Raw genomic sequence first — 18,632 nt, 5'->3', positions numbered from 1 at the left:
GTATTTTTCATCTTAAATCAACCTTCTCTTGACCTTCCTCTAGAGTTTCCTCTCCATTTCTCTGCTTATTTTTATAGCATAAAACCTGAAACCAGTTGTCTCTACTTGCGGTCTCCAGTTTTCCTCCATTCTTTCTTGAACTAGTCGAAGGGGCTGTGCCTCCCCTGCGCGACCAAAACCTCTTGTCAAGGTCATGAGGAGCTCCACAGCACTAAATCCAATAGTCAGCTCTCAGGCCACGTTTTCTTTGTGTGAATGAGAAAGTAAATATACAACTGTAAAGTGCTTCTTCGTAAATGTGATCCAGGAGGATCCAAGAGAGCACGGTTCTCTACCCTCTTTCAAGACACCAACAAACTTCCGCTTATGACAAAGACAAGGACCACAGTCTGGGGCTGTGCAGCCACATAGCTTGTCAATGCCCCTATTGCTGGAAATAAAAAGTGAGAATAACCAGGGTCTCCCCTAATGTCGTGTTGTAGTAATGTAAAGTAGTATAGAGTATTTTACCAGTAGGAGGACCAGGGTGGAGGGGTGAAAAACGGTAAGGCAGGTGGGCCGGTGCACTCCAAAACTAGAAGGACAGCCCCGTTATTTATACATGCTACCAGATAAACCTTTGAAAGTAGGGGGGGAAAAACCTCATATACTTATGAGTTATTACAGGGTTCCATGTTATTCCAAAGGGAACATTTGACAAAGTAAAGGTCATTCCCAACCACCCTTCTTTGGGTTTCACCATCCCCCGATGCATTGGATTTCACCATCCCCCAATCTAGAAAGACATCTACTCCGAGTCTGAGCCCTCAGAGCTCCCTCTGCTTTAGGGGCCTTCCAGGAGAGCCTTCTGTCATGGGGACGGGGACCAGGAGCCCTCCCCTGCCCTCCATCCCAGAGATCATCTCTTGGTGAATTCAACTCAGCATAATTCAAGTGAGCTCGCCGCAATGACCACAGCCACACTAGCAGGTGTTATTAAAAGGAATTTTAATAATCTTAATTAAAAACTCTCAACAGTGAATTCTGTCACAGGCCTTGGCAGCTGGAAGCAACCCCAGGGTCACGCCCCTTTGGGGTGTGGTCGAGCCACGGTCTTGGATCGAGGCCCACCACTGCCACGCGGCGAGGAGCTACCTGGAAGTTACTTCAATACAATATCAAAGATCCGCGAGGATTTTTTTTAAAAAAAGTTTTAAATATATTAGACTCTCTTGATTGCCATTTTTTTACACAAAGCTGCTGATACAGTATACAGAGTTTTAACGTTTTTTCACATAAAATACATTTTTCTTCAGTGTTCTCTGTACATCAGTGGCTTCTGGTCTGGTGAATTATTGCGGAGGGCTGGGTGTCTGCAGACTTTTCCTTGGTGCACAGAGCCAGGCCCCGCACTGTGGCACTTGCAATGTTCATGGGAAGCAGGCCCTCTGGCCAACTGGCCAACAAGAGACTCCTATCAAGGAGAGGTCTACAGCTTCTGGCAAAGGGGGTCACTTCTGGAGAGCCAACCACTGACCGCATGACCCTTCGCTCTTACATGCACTGGGATGGCGGAGGCTGTCCCCAGGCTACAATAGCAAGAGTTAAATGCAGTCCCTCTGAGCATCCTGTAAAAACTGCCCTTCTGGAAAGTGCCCCAGTAAAACCTACTCTGGGAAGGCAAGTGGGAGAGAGAGCTCAACACCAAAAGGTATCTGGTACCAATTGCCAAAAACGGTCTCGTTATTACAGAGCCAGCAAACCATGGCGGTGTAGAACAAGGATACCCCCTTGTTTGCTTTCCTAAGCCCACTGACCCTGATCCAACACTGTGGAGCAGTTCAATCGCAGCTGCATATTTGGTGAATTACATCCTGAACCTGGGCCTAAGGTTTACTCCACTTCCCTGAGCTCCTGGCCAGGAACTATCTGGTGACAGCCACAGTCTTCAGTGTTCCGGGGGCACAGGGTGGGAGCAAAGGCCAGAGCTCACAGTGAGCCATGTGGCACGTGATTTGTGAGTAGCCTCCCGTAATCAGCCAGGAACTACCACCAGACCTGGGGCTCAGGAGTGAGCTGAGCATCTGGTATACCTTGCCAGCGTTCTCCCCGCTCCTTGATCCACACCTGCCAGGAGGAGGCAGATGCATGAGGGAAAGGCTTCAGTGTTAAAGGAGAAGTTCCTCACCTCCCATTATCCATTGGTGGGGCAGGGGGACTCCATAACAAAGGAGCAAAAATGAGCAAGAGACAGTGAGTTTCAGAACCCGAGGTGCAAGCAGCAGCAAATTCCAGACTCTTTGTCCTTCCACATACTGACCTCAAATCTGCCAGTCTACGATGCCCCAAAGATGCTGGCCTGAAGGCAGCTCTCCCTGAAAGTCCCAGACAGACTTGGAATGCTGTCTCCATGGAACTCAAGAGCCAGCATCTGCATTTAGTGGCAAATGTTATCTGGGGATGGCCAGGACGGCAGTTTTGCTGCTGATGGGTTTCCCACTCTAGAGACTCCAGAGCTAGAAACCAAGGTGAAGCTACACCAGGATGCTGTCCCTCTGTCTCAGGTGAACTTCAGAGGGGCTCCTGAGACCTCAAGGTATCAGATGCTGGTCGTCAAGGGATAAAAACTGTAAAACGAAGTCTCCTCGCCTTGTCTTGCTCCTCCTTTACCCCCAGAGCCTAACCTAGTGCCTGGTATGTCTCACCTAGTCAATAAACGACATGAGCGAATACATGAATGACCCTGACCCCGCCTTGTCCCTCAACACCACGGAGACCCGTAGGTTGAGTTCCCAGGTACTCGAAGCCCTAACAAGGAACGGCTTACCCGGACTGAAAACAAGAGCTAAAATGCCCATGAGTCTGCGCTTGGCTGCTGTCGGGGAATCCGCTGGGATTCCCGGCCTTCTTTCCAGCTGGGAGATGCGTGGCCCAGGAGGCAGGAAGTGAGGGGAAAGAGGGAGCGGCCAGAAGGGCTCGGAGTGGGCAACGAATGCCTTCAGTCTCTGGCCCCTGAGCCAGCAGATCCGAAAACCTGCACAGCCCTCTCCTGGGAGGGTATGGCTTCCCTTGGCACCCTTCTGCTTACAGCTTAAGTTGGCTGAAAAGGAGTTCAGGGTCAGTCTAATCTGAACACTGCTTTAAAGTCAAAGGTATGTGTGTTCTGATCATTCTTGCCCCGCTCCAGCCATGGGCTGACGTGACGGAGAGACTGCCGCAGAGGCCAGGGGCACGGGAGGCATCACACATCCCTGCCTGCAGTCTCCTAGGTTCCCCTCCACCCTCCACTGGATCTGTCCTGGACTTGGGGTGGGGCTGGACTGCTGCTGTGACCCTCCCTGTTCCCAGGAGCCACCAGGTGCACAGTGACTCCACTGAGCCCTCTGCTCTCTGGTCCAGCTGCCCTGCTCCTGGAAAAGCATCAGCCAGGCCCCTGGGATCCAGCTCCCTCTCTGGGCTGTGGGGCCATGGAGGCCACAGAGGGGACTGGGGCTGATAAACAGCAGACCCCCTTACTGGAATTGTGGCACAGGGGGCTCCTCCAGCCCCGGCTCCCTGGCCCAGGGGCCCCTCAGGGAGAATTTCTCACAGGCTCAGAAAGAAGTTTAAAGGGAACCCAGATTTGTCCCCCAAATCCCAGAATTTGGACCTAAGGAGCCCCTTCAGAGCTCTAAGGAGGTAGCTGTAGGATAAATGAAAGGCGCACAGAGCAGGGAACAAACCTGCGGCTTATGAAGTACACCAGTAGGTTTTGGCTGAGCCTGTGAACAGTACCCAACTCGTGGGCAGCAATTTCAAAGGGGCTCTTGAGAAAATGCAGTCGAGAGACGGTGGGCAGCTTGGTTTTCCCTCCCCAGCATCAGGGAAATCAGGGCTTTGAGACTGTTGGGCTGCAGTGAGGCCCCTCTCTAGCCCCATCACCGCTGTCCTGAATGCAATGCAGGGTGTTGGCCATGGGTGCCTTGGATTTGCAGCCCTGGGGTGTCACCACTCCCGCGAGAGCAGGCTGGGAGACCCTGGGCCAAGCAGGACCTCACAAGGGCCAACTGGAAAACTTGTCTCAACGAGCATTTCAGAAAAGGCAAATCTGGGCTGGGGGTCCTGGGCATTTACCCCGGGAGGGGTGGGGGCTCCCAGCAGTTTCTCACTGTTCACTCCGATGGCTCACTCAGCCTGAGGGAGTCTGGCTGACAGAGGCTGGACCGAAATCACCTGGATATTCACAAAGATTGGCCAGGGCACTGGGCTCTCTCAGGTCACCAGAGAGGGTCGTAGAAATTAACAACACAAACTCACTCCTCGCCCTGGAAAGCCCTTGCAACCGAAGCTCCTCACTTAGCTTCATTCTTCCAACACCAGTCAGTAAAACCCAGTGATCATGATGCTATCCACGAAAGAAAGCAAGAAAGCAAATTCAGTTCTCTCCCACCTGTAGTTTTACAGCCTAAAAGAATCCTTTTATCCAACGCACTTTCGGAAACACTAACCTTATTCCCCCTCACCTCCAATTTTTGACACTTCCATCCAAAAGTAAAATAGGATTTGGATTATCCCAGGCATGGAATATTCCAGGCATTAGCCTGGTTTTCTACCTCGACCTCTGGGTGGTCACACAGCTGGCCTCCGGCATGGGCAAAGCTGTGGGGAGAAGGCCATTGCCCGTCTCATTGACCCCAGGTGGGTTCAGAGCTTCCTCTGAACAAAGAGTGGACCTCCTCTCCTGCTAGATGTGGATGGTAGCCCAGGCCCCCCCGCGTGACCCTGGGCAGGACCGTGGGTCTCAGCTTCGCAGCCCCCCTCCCCTACTAAAGCCACGTTGGCAGTGGTGATGAAACGGAGTCTTAGCCTCAATCCTCTTGGGAAGAACCCACAAATTCTCAGTCCCACCTGCTTCCCATGAGCCCAGCTGTGTCATTCCTACACAGGGTTGAGCGTGTGTGTGTGTGTGTGTGTGTGTGTGTGCGTGCGTGCACGTGCGCACCGATATGGGATATGCGAGTCCCGGTCCAGAGAAGCCTTAACCGACAACAGAACTGGAATGGAATCCCAGCGCCCCCCCCCCCAAAATCTGACAGCGGGGTGAGTCAGGAAGCCACGATGGGGCCTTGTTTCTGACGGCAGACAATGCAGCAGGAAGCAGAGCCGTGGGAAGTGGTGATGCTATGGGCCGCTGGGTGAGAGGTGGGCTCAGCTCTGGAAAGCAAAGCCCACCTCCCCGCAAGCTGCCCTCTGATGTCTCCCCAGCCAGGGCTGCCGGGTGGGTGGATTCCAGAGACCCCTCCCCGAAGCATCTCTCTCCTCCGTCACACAGAGACTAGGAGATGCGGCAGCAGCCATGGACCTTCTCCTCCATCTCCTCCATGGGGGCCTTGAACTTCAAGAGCGGGGGATCTCCGCTGGTGACCGTGTAATATACCGAGGTTCCATTGCTGCTGTAGGGTGAAGTTCTGCCTCCGATCAAGGGGGCCTTGCCTTCGCTGCTGCTCTCGCCCGTCCTGCCCATGCTGCTGCCCAGGTGAGTGCTCAGGAAGGGGTGGCTGAGCAGCTTGGCCGCAGCCCGCTGCCGCTTCAGCTCCAGAAGCGTCTGGGGACTCTGTTCCTTGTAGCCACTCCAGGGCGAGGTGGCATCGGCCACGCCGGGGCTGCCATAGGCCATGTTGTAGTCAGGCACCTCGTGCACTTTCCAGACATCCCCGTTGGACAGTGCATACTGGTAGGTGCTGACTGGAGCCCGGAGGCCATTCTCAACAGGCCCGTCCATTTCACTTCGTGGGATCTTGGTAGAAAACTCGGAGAGCAGCACGGGCTTCTCCAGCCGGGGGTTCTGAGGGGGAGAAGGACAACATTACCAGCCGGGCAGAGGATCCAAACCCACTCCCTGCTTGCACCTCTGCTGAGGGCCTTATTGCCTGGACCTGTCCTCGCTCCATGTTCCCAACCGAGCTCACAGGACCTCCGTTCTGCTTCAGGGGACTCGCCGATCTATGCGTTTTGACAGAGCTGGCCAATCCCCATCCTTGCCGTGAGGACTGGACCATGACCCCAGGCATGGCCAGTCGGCAGATTCACTGCAGGAATTGGTTCTTGGCTGAAACTGGTTGCACAAAACTCATCCCTGGGATCTGTGCCAGAACAACTGGGAAACAGAAGTACTGTTTATGCAGAACTCGAGGGTGGCCACAGTGATGGAAGCTGGGGGCCTGGGGGAGACGGCATGTCAAAGGGTCCACTCAACAGTGCCGCTGACATAAAGGGAGACTGAAGGGGTGCACCTTGAGCCCCAGTGTCCAGTCGGCCCCAGACTTCGCGGTGACATGAGCCGATAAATTCTTGTTTTGTGTAAGCCATTTCTAGCTGAGTTTTTGGTCACTTGTCATCTTCCTTCTGTACTCCCAGCAAATATCCACTCCAAACAGCAGAAATTCTAACCCAGAAACCCCTGGATAACGAGAGCTTTGAAAGAAGCTGCTGCCTATAAACTAGAAACTAAAAGGTGGCTATATTTGGTGACAAAAAAAGCAGAGCAAAACTCACCAGAAATAAAGTCAAAAGGCACATAAAAATATTTGCAACGCATATGACAGAAAAGGGACTAATTTCCCAAATAAATAAGAGCTCTTAAAAGTCCATTTTAAAAAGCCCAACTACCCAGGGGCACCTGGGTGGCTCCGCTGGTTAAGCGTCCGACTCTTGATTCCGGCTCAGGTCATGATCTCATAGTTTGTGAGTTCAAGCCTTGCATCTGCTGTCAGGGCAGAGCCTGCTTGGGATTCTGCCTCCTCTCTCTCTCTCTCTCTCTCTCTCTCTCTCAATGACCCTCCCCACTTGCTGTCTATCTCTCTCTCAAAATAAATAAAAACTTTTAAAAACTTTAAAAATTGAAAAAAATATATATATATAAGGCCAATTACCCAACAGAAAAACAACAACAAAGGACGCTAATGTGCAGCTCCCAACAATAATAATAATATTCATAGCATATAAACACAGGAGACAATATTCAGTCTCACTAACAACTAATGACATAAAAATAAAAGCAACAGAATATTTTTACCTATCACATTAACAAATATTTTTTTTTAATTTTTTTTAACGTTTATTTATTTTTGAGACAGAGAGAGACAGAGCATGAATGGGGGAGGGGCAGAGAGAGAGGGAGACACAGAATCGGAAGCAGGCTCCAGGCTCTGAGCCATCAACCCAGAGCCCGACGCAGGGCTCGAACTCACAGACTGCGAGATCGTGACCTGAGCTGAAGTTGGATGCTTAACCGACTGAGCCACCCAGGCGCCCCAACAAATATTTTAAAACTCTGTTATGCCTCAAGGTCGGCAAGAGTGTGGGAAAACTGGCAGGTATATAAACTGCCACCACACCTCTTTGGGGGATAATATCACATCACTGCCCCCCCCCACACACACACACACCCCACCAAAAAAAATTGGTTTTTAAGGAAGAATGCATACTCTACACCAGCAAGCCCATTTCTAGGACTTCATTTCACAGATGTATGCTCCCTTAGGGGAGAAAAGCCTGGAAGTCACCATTAGGCAGTGGGGAAATTATGGCAAGTAGCTGTGCTGGAACGTTCTGCATCTGGTAAAAAGAATGAAGGCAATCTTCATGCGCTGACTTGTGATTCCAAGAATTTCCATTTCTTGGAAAGATCTCCAAGAAATATACAATTGGGCTAAATCATGGTAAGGGGAGGGGCCCTTTCTATAGTCAGCTTCCATGTATGTGTGCATATTCTTTTTGTTTTTAACGGCTCCTTTCGAGCTACACAGGCAGATTGAAGCCACATTTGAGGCTTTTTTTTTTTTTTTTTTTTGCAGCTTGAATTTTTGTATCTATTTTCTTTGCTTCCGGAATGGTCCTGGAAAAAGACCATTCTTCATTGTCTAAATAAGTGCTTCTCTAACTTCATGTGCATATGAGTCACCTGGGGCTCTTGTTAAAATGTACATGCTGAGTCACCAGATCTGGGTTGGGACTTGAATTTCAGCATTTTTCTAAGAAAATTCCAGACTGACGCTTTGAGTAGCAGGGATCTAAAACACGGATGCACAATGGCATCACCTGGGGAGTTAAAAACACATATCCATGCCAACCTGAAAAGGCTACATAGTGTGATTCCAACTTTATGACATTCTGGAAAAGGCAAGACCACGGAGATGGTAAAAAGATCAGTGGTCGCCAGGGGGTTGGGGAGGGATGAACAGGTACACCAGGGATTTTTAGGGCAGTGAAAGTATTCTGTATAAAAGTTTAACGATGGATATGTGACATTACACATTTGTCAAAATCCACAGAATGTACAACATCCAGAGTAAACCCTAACATAAACAATAGACTTCAGCTAATCATCATATATCCATATTGGCTCATCAATGATAATGTACCTACTACGCTAATATAAGATGTTAATACCAGTGGATATCGGGGGACATGATGAGGGGTGTGTGTGGAAACTTTATGTACTTTCTACATATGTTTCCTGTAAACTACAACTGCTCCAAAAAATCAAGTCTATGAGTTTCTTTTTAAATACACCAGTACAGGGGCGCCTGGGTGGCTCAGTCAGTTGAGCGGCCAACTTCAGCTCAGTTCAGGATCTCGCAGTTTGTGAGGTCGAGCCCCACGTCGGGTTCTGTGCTGACAGCTCAGAGCCTGGAGCCTACTTCAGATTCTGTGTCTTCTCCTGTCTCTGCCCCTCCCATGCTCATGCTCTGTCTCCCTCTGGGTCTCTCAATAATAAATAAACATTAAAAAAAAATTTAAATACATCCGTACAATGCCTGGACACCAGGGCCAAAGATTCAGATTTCATTTGTCTGGGTTGCAACCTAGACATCAGAATTTTTTGAAAACAAACCCAAAAACACCACCCCAGGTGATTTTCTCGTACAGTTAAGTTTGTGAGCTACTGGTTAAGAGATGGGATTGTCCCATCACTCCTGAGTTCCAGGGATTCAGCTCTGCCAAAAGCGTGTGCCAAAGCCAGCCCTGGGGGTTAACCGGATAGAGTCTTGGCAGAAACCTGACTTGCGGGTCAAGCTGAGCAAATACTCCCCCCCAGATGCATGGTCCTCAAACTCTTGTGTGCCCCAGAATCCCCTGGAGGCCTGGTGAAAACACAGATTGCTAGTTAAACCCAGAGCCCAGTGTTTATGATTCAGTACCTCTGGGGCGAGGCCAGAGAATTTGCATTTCTAAATTTTTTTTTAATGTTTATTTATTTTTTGAGAGAGATACAAACAGAACACGAGCTGAGGAGGTGCAGAGAGGGAGGGAGACACAGAATGTGAAGCAGGCTCCAGGCTCTGAGCTGTCAGCACAGAGCCCGACGTGGGGCTCGAGTTCACAGACTGCAAGATGGTGACCTGAGCCGAAGTCAGATGCTTAACTGACTGAGCCACCCAGGCGCCCCTGGGAATCTGTATTTCCAACAAGTTTCCCAGGTGATGCCACTGCTGCTGGTCCAGGGACCACACTTGGAGAATGTCTGTCTTAGAGACCATCGCAGCCCTGTCAGTACCTACAGCCTTGAAAGGGGGAGGTAAGAAAAAGGAAGGAGCTGTGGGCTTTGTAGCTGTGCCCTGTGATCTCCTTGGTTTACCCCGGGGGCTGGGACTGATATCTGGGGCCCTGAACCCTGACAGCTGTCCTTGACGCTGGATGGCTGGGCAACTGGCGGGAAGACAGCCATCTTCTGAACGGTCTCTTTCCAGGACCATTCTGGAAGTAAAGAAAACAAGTACAAAAATTCAAGCTGCCATCTCTCCCCAGGCCTGAAACCCCAGCCCCAGAGGCAAAATGGCCCATTCTCTTGCCTTCAACAAACCCCTAAATAAACCGCAGTCTGACGAGGAAGCCGTAGAAATTATCAACAGACTCGGGCCACCCCCCTCCCACCCTAATTCCCTGCAGGGCTAATGATTTACACGGCTCCACGCCAACTGAGCACTTGTGGCAGAGTCCCTGGCCTGGGAGATCTGAACAAACACAGTAGGTGTGAAGGAGGAGCTGCTTCCCTGAGGATTTAAGAATCTCGGTCTCTCTCCCACCCATCAATAAGGAAAAGATAAGCAGCCCAACAAAAAGGGGCAGAAGAACAGACGTGGCACAAAAAAAGATAACCAGACGGCCAATAAGCACATGAAAATGTGTTCACCACCAACCACCATCAGGCAAATACCAATTTAAAATGCAAGGGACGCCTGGGTGGCTCAGTCGGTCAAGCGTCCAACCCTTGGTTTCGGCCCAGGTCATGATCCCCTGGTTCGTGAGTTCAAGCCCCACATCAGGCTCTGCACTGACAGAGTGGAGACTGTTTGGGATTCTCTCTCTGTCTCCCTCTGTCCCTCCCCCACTCTCTGTCTCTCTCTCTCTCTCTCTCTCTCCAACTCTATCTCTCTCTCTCTCAAAATAAACATTTAAAAATGAAATGAAATGAAATAACTAAAATAGAAAAAAATGAAATGAAATGAAATAAAATAAAGTAAAATAAAATAAAATAAAATAAAATAAAATAAAATAAAATAAAATAAAATGCGAGCTACCACAGTAACCCCACCAGGATGGCTCGGATGGAAAGGAATGAGTACACCAAGGATTGGCAAGAAGCTCTCATGTTTCCTGAGCACTGTTGGGAGAGTAGATGGGTATTATCACTCTGGCAAAGTGCTTGGCGGTATCTCGCGTAGCCTCCCCATGACTCATCCTGCATTTCTGGGTATAGAGCCTACAGAAAATAGTGCTGATGCCCACCAAAACACATGGATGAGAATGTTTTGAGCAGCTTTATTCAAAATAGCCCCAAACTTGAAACAACCCAAAGCAGGAACAACCTGCTCCTCCACCAGCAGGAGAATGGACACGTGCGTCGTAGCCTAGCTAAACGACAGAACTTTCCAGAGCAATGAAAACGAACGAACTCTGCTGCTACGTGCCTGAACATGGACGAGTCTCACAGTCAAGAATGAAGTCAGATACAAAAGACCACCTACTACCTGGATCCATTCGTATGCAGATGTGGACACAAAACTAACCTCTACCGTTCCAAGTTAAGTAGCGTCTCTCTTTGGGGAGGTGGGGAGGAAGGACCACTGGAAGAGAGAACATGGGAACTTCCTGGGGGTGATCGAAATGTTCTATGTGTTCGCCTCAGGGCACGCATTTATAAAAGTCCATTGAAAAATCCATTTAAGATTTGTGTACTGGGGCATCTGGGTGGCTCAGTCGGTTGAGTGTCCGACTTCGGCTCAGGTCACGATCTCGCGGTCCGTGAGTTCGAGCCCCGCATCGGGCTCTGTGCTGACAGCTCAGAGCCTGGAGCCTGCTTCGGATTCTGTGTCTCCCTCTCTCTGACCCTCCCCCGTTCATGCTCTGTCTCTCTCTGTCTCAAAAATAAATAAATGTTAAAAAAAAAATTAAAAAAAAGATTTGTGTACTTTACCGTACGTAAATCCAACTCACGAAGGAAAAGTAAATAATGTGTAGTGGAAGGCATCTGAAATGTGATTTGATTTCAGTCTAGAGCTGTTTTCTCCCCAACCCCCAAGCTTAGGGACCAGGCAGAACAAAGCCTCCGAGGTGCCCTCTCTGTCCCCAGCCAAGGCTCCACTGGATTCCCTTCAGTGGGCACCTTCCCCTGCGGGTGAGACAAGGCTGCACGTGACCTCTCTGCTCCAGCTGGGAAGCAGGGTCCCACTGCGACAGGTGGGCACTCTGGGCAGCTAATCATTTCGCATCCCACCAAAGCCGCACTCTCTAGAGATGTGTTCAGCTGCTCATGGTCGGTAGAAGAACCAAAAAAGGCAGACCACTGCTGGGATGGTCAGCCCCTCCCTTTTTTGTCCCCAGCAATTCTGCGCTGGCCCCAAACTTGCTGGCCCCACGAAGCGAGACAGCAGCCATGCATAGAACCTGAGTCCAGTAGTGTCCTCCCAAAAGTCACGGCCAACCCACACCTCCGAATGTGACCTTAGTTGGAGGTAGGGTCTTTGCAGATGTAATACATTAAAATAAGGTGAAGTCACACTGAGTTAGGCTGGGCCCTAATCCAACAACTGCCGTCTTTCTACGAAGAGAAAACAGAAACACAGACACACACAAGAAAGAAGGCCGTGTGAAGACAGAAGCAGAGACTGGAGTCATGGAATGCCCGAGCCACCGGAAGCTAGGAGAGAGGCGTGGAAAGATACCCTTTCAGAACCCCCAGAAGAAACCAACCCCGTGGACACTTTGATAGTAGACTTCTGGCCTCCGGAACCACGAGAGAATAAATCTCTGCTGCTCTGAGCCACCAAGTTGACGGTAATGTGATACATACAGCAATCCTAGGAAACCAACACAGCATCATTCCCTTAAGAAAGTTGAATGCCCATGGGGCACCTGGGTGGCTCAGTCAGTTAGGCGTCCAGCTTCGGCTTAGGTCACGATCTCACGGTTCGTGAGTTTGAGCCCCGCATTGGGATCTCTGCTGTCAGCATAGAGGCCACTTCAGATCCTCTGTCTCCCTCTCTCTCTGCTCCTCCCCTGCTCACTCTCTAAATAAATACATAAATAGATAGATAGATAGATAGATAGATAGATAGATAGATACTAAAAAAAAGAAAGAAAGTTTAATGCCCAGACCCCTGGCTACTCCTCGAGCAGGCTTCTTGGAGGTCCTCCCACTACCCTCCTCAGTTTTTCAAAAAATGTCTTCCAACCGACGTGTTCTGTAAACACAATGGTCAGCATCTTGTTATTCCCCGCCACGGCCAAAAAGTTTTAGTGCCTTTAGCTCCCAGGATGGCTGCTGCACTGAACCTCCCTTCTGGGAAGCCCAGAACTAGGTTTGCGGGAGCACGAGCAGGCGCATGGCAGTTACCTCCTGTCTGTTATGAGACCCTACTGTGTGTCGAAGCTCCTGGCTCTGACTCTCACAACCCCCAGGATCGCCTCATTAACCACAGGAGCCACCAGCATCAGATGGGGTCCGGCTGGTTGAAGGGCACTGCCTGGCCACCCTCCCTTGGAAGGCCCCGAGAAGAAGAGGCAAGACCGGGCTGGGGTCCTGGCCACCTCCCAAGTCAGGGCTGACACCGCGGCAGGGGCATGAAGCCACTCACTGGGTCCTTATTCTCTTGGTCTGTCCTGGTCTCCCTGATGTCCCCGTTGTAGGCGGAGGTCCGCTGATCCTCGGCCGCACTCCGCTGCTGCCACAGTATGGCCTCTCCCTCATACTCCTTCCGGTACAGGTTGGTCCTGTCCGACAGGCTGGCTCGCCGCACCACCTTCCTGAGGGGAGAGAGGAGGTGCTAGAGGGCTGTGCCCAGGTGCCACGGGCAGGAGCATCCCCAGGGGCCAAGGCTGGCCGGCCCTGGCTCACCCACGGCTCCCGGCGCTGGATGTCCTCCGGCTCAAGGACGATTTGTGTCTCAGCTGTGACTTCATGATCACGTCATGCTTGTGTTTTAGCTCCAGGAGCAGGACTTTGAACTCCTCCTCCTCACACAGGTCTGAAGGGGCAAAGGAGACTGTTGTGGGGAGCAGTGCAGGGGCCAGTGGCCCCTGAGGGCCCTCCAGGCCACGGCAGCTGCCATCCCAACACCCTGAGAACTCCCAGCATCTTTTGGGGCATCATCCAGGGAGGAAAGAAAACAATGCCAGCCTTACTTCCTGGGCTACACCCCAATCCTTAGAGGATAAGAACAGGAACCCCAGGATCTGTACAGTCACAACTCCTAAGGTTCCCAGCTGTGGGAAGAGCCATCCCCCTTTGGTAGTTTCCAACAGGAGTCATCAACTCTCCAGCGATATAAGACACATCAAGAGAAACAAGCAAGTACTCTCTGTAGTCCAAGCCCCAAATTACATGTATATCAAATCATATATACCTACCCATTCAATCCACCTAATCATTTCATTCATCTGACCCAGCCATCCATCCACAGATGTTCACTGACCCAGCCATCCATCCACAGATTCATCCCCTACCCTCCCATCCATTTATTCATCCATCTATCCAACCATCCAGCCATCCAGCTGTCCATCCATCCATCCGGCCAGCCAGCCAGCCATCTAGCCAGCCAGCCAGCCATCCATCCATTCATCCAGCCAGCCATCCAGCTGTCCATCCACCCATCCTCACATCCATCCATCCGTCCATCCATCCATCCATCCACACATCCATCCATCCATCCACCCATCCATCTATCCAACCTTCCATCCATACATTCATCCACTTACCCATACACGTATCTATCCACCTATCCAGCTGTGCATCTGCATATTAAACTACCCTTCATTAATTTATTCATTCATCCTATCCATCCACACACGAATCCACCGTCTAGCCAACTATATATTTATCCAATTATTCCACTATCCATCAAATAATTAATGAGTACCTATGTGTATATTAGTTTTTATGCTGGACTCACCTATTGGCATCTCATCCATGGATGTCCTAGCACTGAGACTGGCCCCATGGGACACCAATAGCTCTGCCATCTGCATCTGAAACAGGAAGAAGCCCACGTTCCCCATCGGCTCAAAAAGCCTGGGAGGTAGTAAGAGTGCCCAATGTTTCTCAGGATATGACATAAAGAATGATGGGGCAGAGCGGGTTCCCAGGGAAGGCTCTGCACCCTGGAGCCAGGAATCCTGTCCACACAATGGGCGTGACACCTCCTCCAGCATGCCTGGGCCATGCCAAGGGACAGAAGAAGAAGGAGTCAGCTGTAAATCTAGAGCTGTCAGGAATCCAAGGAGGGACGGCAACAACTGTAATCAGAGTTTTGTATCTGGGAAACAAAAGGAGAAACTCCTCAAATCAAAAATGTGAGGAATTTTCTAATTTGGCAAATGTGATCATCATCTTCTTAGGACACAACCTGTCAAATGGTTTTGCAAACTCTCAAGGTCCTTTCCTATCCCACAAACTAGCTGTGGTCAACCCCTTCGGTGGGTCTTGTGAACCCTCTGCCAGCCCAAAGGACAGGGGGCTGGTCCTGCGTGCCCTCCCTCCCAGCCCGACGGCGGAGAGTTACCTGTCCCCAGAAGGCGGCCGCGTGCAGGGGCTCCCAGCCATCCCAGTCCTTCACGTCCACACGCACTCCATGGTCCAGGAGGAGCTCGGCTGCCCGCAGGTACCCGTTGGCTCCAGCTATGTGCAGCTGAAGGAGAGAAGGAAAGTGAGCATTCCCTACGGGCACCAGTCCCACTTCTTCCCCAAATCCCAGCTCATTCCGGGGGGCAGTGAATGGAAGAGAATGAGTCGGAAATCCAGCCACATTACAAAGCATTCTTAAGGCCACTCTCCATCCTGTGGTGGGTCTGAGAGCCCCTGTGGTTAAGGCAACAGCACTTACTGAGTCCCTACCACGTGCTGAGCTCTGAGGAAGGGGTTTCGGAGGCCCAACATGGTGGTTTTAAAATGTCTACAAATTCTTTGACATACCTCCCTTAAGAGATGGAGTTTCATTCCTCTCCCCTTGAATGCGGGCCAGAACAAGTGACCCGCTTCTAACAAACAAGACATTGTGAGGTGGTGGTGTGTGATTTGAGGTGAGGTCATACGAGGCATTGCTGGCTCTACCTTAGGCTCTCTTGGATCAATCACTCTAGGAATCAGCCATCGTGTAGCGCAGACCCTTAAGCAGCCACAAGGAGAGGTTGTAAGGAGGTGAAAAACTGAGGCCTCCGGCCAACAGCCAGCACTAACTTCTTAGCCATGTGAGTGCGCCATCTTGGAAGTGGATCTTCCAGCCCCAGTCAAGCCTTCAGATGGCCGCAACCTCGTGAGAGGCCCCCACCAGAGCTACCCAGCTAAGCTGTTCCCAATTCCCTACCCACAGAAACCATGTGAGATAACAAATATTTACTGTTGTTCTAAGATGCTAAGTGTTGGGGTCACTTGTCACACAACGATAGGTAACCAACACATCCAACGAGGGAAAGCTTCATGTTGAGGCCACAACTCTTCTACCCAGCACCATTCAAGGCCTCTGGGGATGGGTGCCGCCTTGCAGACCTCAAATATCCCATCTGTTTGACCTCCAGAAAATATATAAAGTGCTTAGCGCATGACAAACAGTAAGTGATTGTCTTGGAGGGCCGTGAGTGATGGTAAGGTGCACCCTGGGAAGAAAGGAAGGAGTAAGGAGATGAGGCAAAGAGAAACCAACTGCCCAGCCAAGGTGGGAGATAGAGCTGAGATCCCAAGGACGCCAGAGCTCTGGCGGGGCTGAGGTCTGCAGCCACAGAGCTCTGGTCAGTGGGACAGAGAAGGCATGACCCCAGGAAGTGGCCCTTCAGAACACAGCCCTGATGGTCAGACGCTGCCCCATCCCAGGGTAAGGTTGCTATGAGGTTCTGGCAAATAGAGGTCTTCCTTTATTTTTTTAATTTTCAGAATAAACCCGGGGTGTGATCTGGTACAGGCATACATGAAAATTAGAACAATCATCTGATTTACAAACGCGTGGTTTGCCAGTTGTGGAGAAGGACACCGAGCAGGCCAGCCAGACATTACAAACTGTGGGGCCTCATACCTGGCTGGGAAGAAAATGGCACGACCGGGAGAGTGATATTGCTAGAATAACCATAACACTGGGGTGCCTGGGCGGCTCGGTTGGTTAGGTGTCTGACTCTTGCTCTCAGCTCAGGTCATGATCTCACAGTTCGTGGGTTCGAGCCCCACATCAGGCTCCACGCTGACAGCGTGGGCCTGCTTTGGATTCTCTCTCCCTCTCTCCCCCTGTCCCCTGAGCTCGCTCACTCTCTCTCTCTGTCACAGACACACACGTGCGCGTGCGCGCGCACACACACACACACACACACATAAATAAACTTAAAAAGATGTTAATCACTAACATCCACCGAGAATTTATAGACTCTGTGCTAAGCACCTACATGCAGAATCTCACTTATTCCTCCCAACAACCTGGTGAGGAAGGTGCTATTCGTATCCCCGCTTTACTGGGACGACCTGAGACCCAGTAGGGGCCTGGCCCATGTGGTCTGGGCCACCCTGAGGCCAGCCCTCAGCCCAAGAGAAGACCCGTGTGTCTAAAGGGTCCAGCCACACACCCAAAGGAGCTCCAGCCAGGGTGGGCCATGCCCTGGGACAGCTTAGCTTTGATTTCAATACTGCCGTGTTCGGTCTCACTACCTAACTCTATCTTTTAGCGCTGGGCTGAGCAGGGACCCAGTGAACAGGAAAAGGCATAAGGCAGAGGGTGGGGCTCAGGAACCGGGTGGGGGAAGCCCAGTAACCACACCTGGGCCACCGGGTCAGGCCTGAGGGGCACTGAGGGGTCTTGCTGGTGAACCCCAGCTGGTCAGCTCAAGATTTTGAGACTCCTGAGTGCTTGCGACCAGCACGGACCCCAAGCCCAGGCCAGGACCCAGCCATCAGCAAGGGTTGCGGGGGGGGGGGGGGGGGGGGGCATCCGGGCTTCCAAGGCCCTGCTCTTGTTTTCAGTTTAGAGCCTCAGAAGCAGGCCCTCCCCAGTACTAGGCTGCATCGTCCTATGAAAGCCTATGGAGAGAGGTCAAGGTTTCTAATCGCTGACACTCGAGCCAAAAGGATGAATGGAGCCAATCACGCAGATCTGAGAGAGAAGGTTCACTGTTCTAGCTCTCCAAAGTCTAGTAAAGCATGTGGCACGGAGGTCTGTGTCGACTGGATGGATGAATGATGGCACCAGCCACCCCTGGAGGAGGGGGAAATCATGAGCTCAGGATGGACACCTGGAGCTCTAAGTAGAGGAGGAACTTGGACACAGAACGGGCGGACAGCAGGGCTCCTGACTCCCAGCCCCAGCTGAAAGTGGCCAGATTCTCAAAGGGGGTGAGCCCCCCGCTCTGCTGACGCTCCATATTCCAGAGCCAACTCTGGCCCCAAAGCCGTCTGGAGGAGGTTCAAGGCTTTACCTCCACCAGGTGCTGGCCCACTTCGGCCACAGCTGGTCTTGGTTCCGGTGCTGACGCCCCCCCGCCCCAGCCCAAACCCGCCTGGCCCATCTGCTCACCAGTGTGGCACCCTGGGCATCTATCCAGTCAAGGTCCTGGCCCGCTGCAATCATACAGTGGATGTCCGCAATCATCTGCTGCTCAGGGGCTGCCCGCATCTCGTTGATTTTCTCTTGGGTGATGCCTGCATGGCAGGGGGGGGGGGGGGGGGGACACTGAGTCAGCACTCCGGGCCTAGGCCCCGAGCGGGGAGGGGTGGCGGGGCAGAAGGGCGAGGCATGGCTCCTGCTCCCCGAGGTCTGCCGGGCAAGGGAGAAGACAGACATGCCCATGGGTCATTGTCTCCCAGGCCCAGTGAACACGCACACCGTGCACTGGCCCAAAGGTCAAGGGCCATGCCTGCCTGGAGCCCAGGAGGCACTTAAATAGGATTGGTTACTGCTACATATTCTGTCTCTCTACACCAGAAATCCCTACCATCCACCTGCCTGTCTGCAACAGCTCAGTCGGCTGGCCCTGTCTTATCCTGCAGGTCTGGCCGGGATCACCTCCCTTGCTGACGCCCCCCCTGCCTCGACCACCTGTCTGACCAGGGTCTCTCTGTTAGTTCCCTTCCTCTCTCCCATGGCTGTGTCTGTAGCACGAGGGCTCAATGCTTAATGAATTTCTGTTACGGGCATGAATGA

At 51.5% G+C, this 18,632-nt stretch overlaps 1 protein-coding gene across 3 annotated transcripts in view; it reads right to left on the bottom strand.

Moving 5' to 3' along the window:
• Nucleotides 1-970: 970 nt before the first annotated feature.
• The window catches only part of PPP1R16B (protein phosphatase 1 regulatory subunit 16B), a 100,318-nt gene continuing 82,656 nt past the window's right edge, over nt 971-18,632 (bottom strand). For all 3 annotated transcript variants that reach the window (XM_078444076.2, XM_060617547.3, XM_078444075.2), the window contains 6 exons: nt 18,006-18,130; nt 15,021-15,146; nt 14,412-14,487; nt 13,358-13,487; nt 13,098-13,266; nt 971-5,803 (listed from right to left, as the gene is read on the bottom strand). In XM_078444076.2, the coding sequence (XP_078300202.1) occupies nt 5,294-5,803; nt 13,098-13,266; nt 13,358-13,487; nt 14,412-14,487; nt 15,021-15,146; nt 18,006-18,130 (1,136 nt within the window). In that variant the 3' untranslated portion in view covers nt 971-5,293. The remainder of the gene's footprint in view (nt 5,804-13,097; nt 13,267-13,357; nt 13,488-14,411; nt 14,488-15,020; nt 15,147-18,005; nt 18,131-18,632) is intronic.

Source organism: Panthera onca, chromosome A3, assembly GCF_046562875.1.
Source record: "Panthera onca isolate mPanOnc1 chromosome A3, mPanOnc1 haplotype 2, whole genome shotgun sequence".
NCBI classification, from domain to species: domain Eukaryota; kingdom Metazoa; phylum Chordata; class Mammalia; order Carnivora; family Felidae; genus Panthera; species Panthera onca.
Note: the sequence above shows the minus strand (reverse complement) of the source record. Positions and strands in the feature narration are given on the sequence as shown.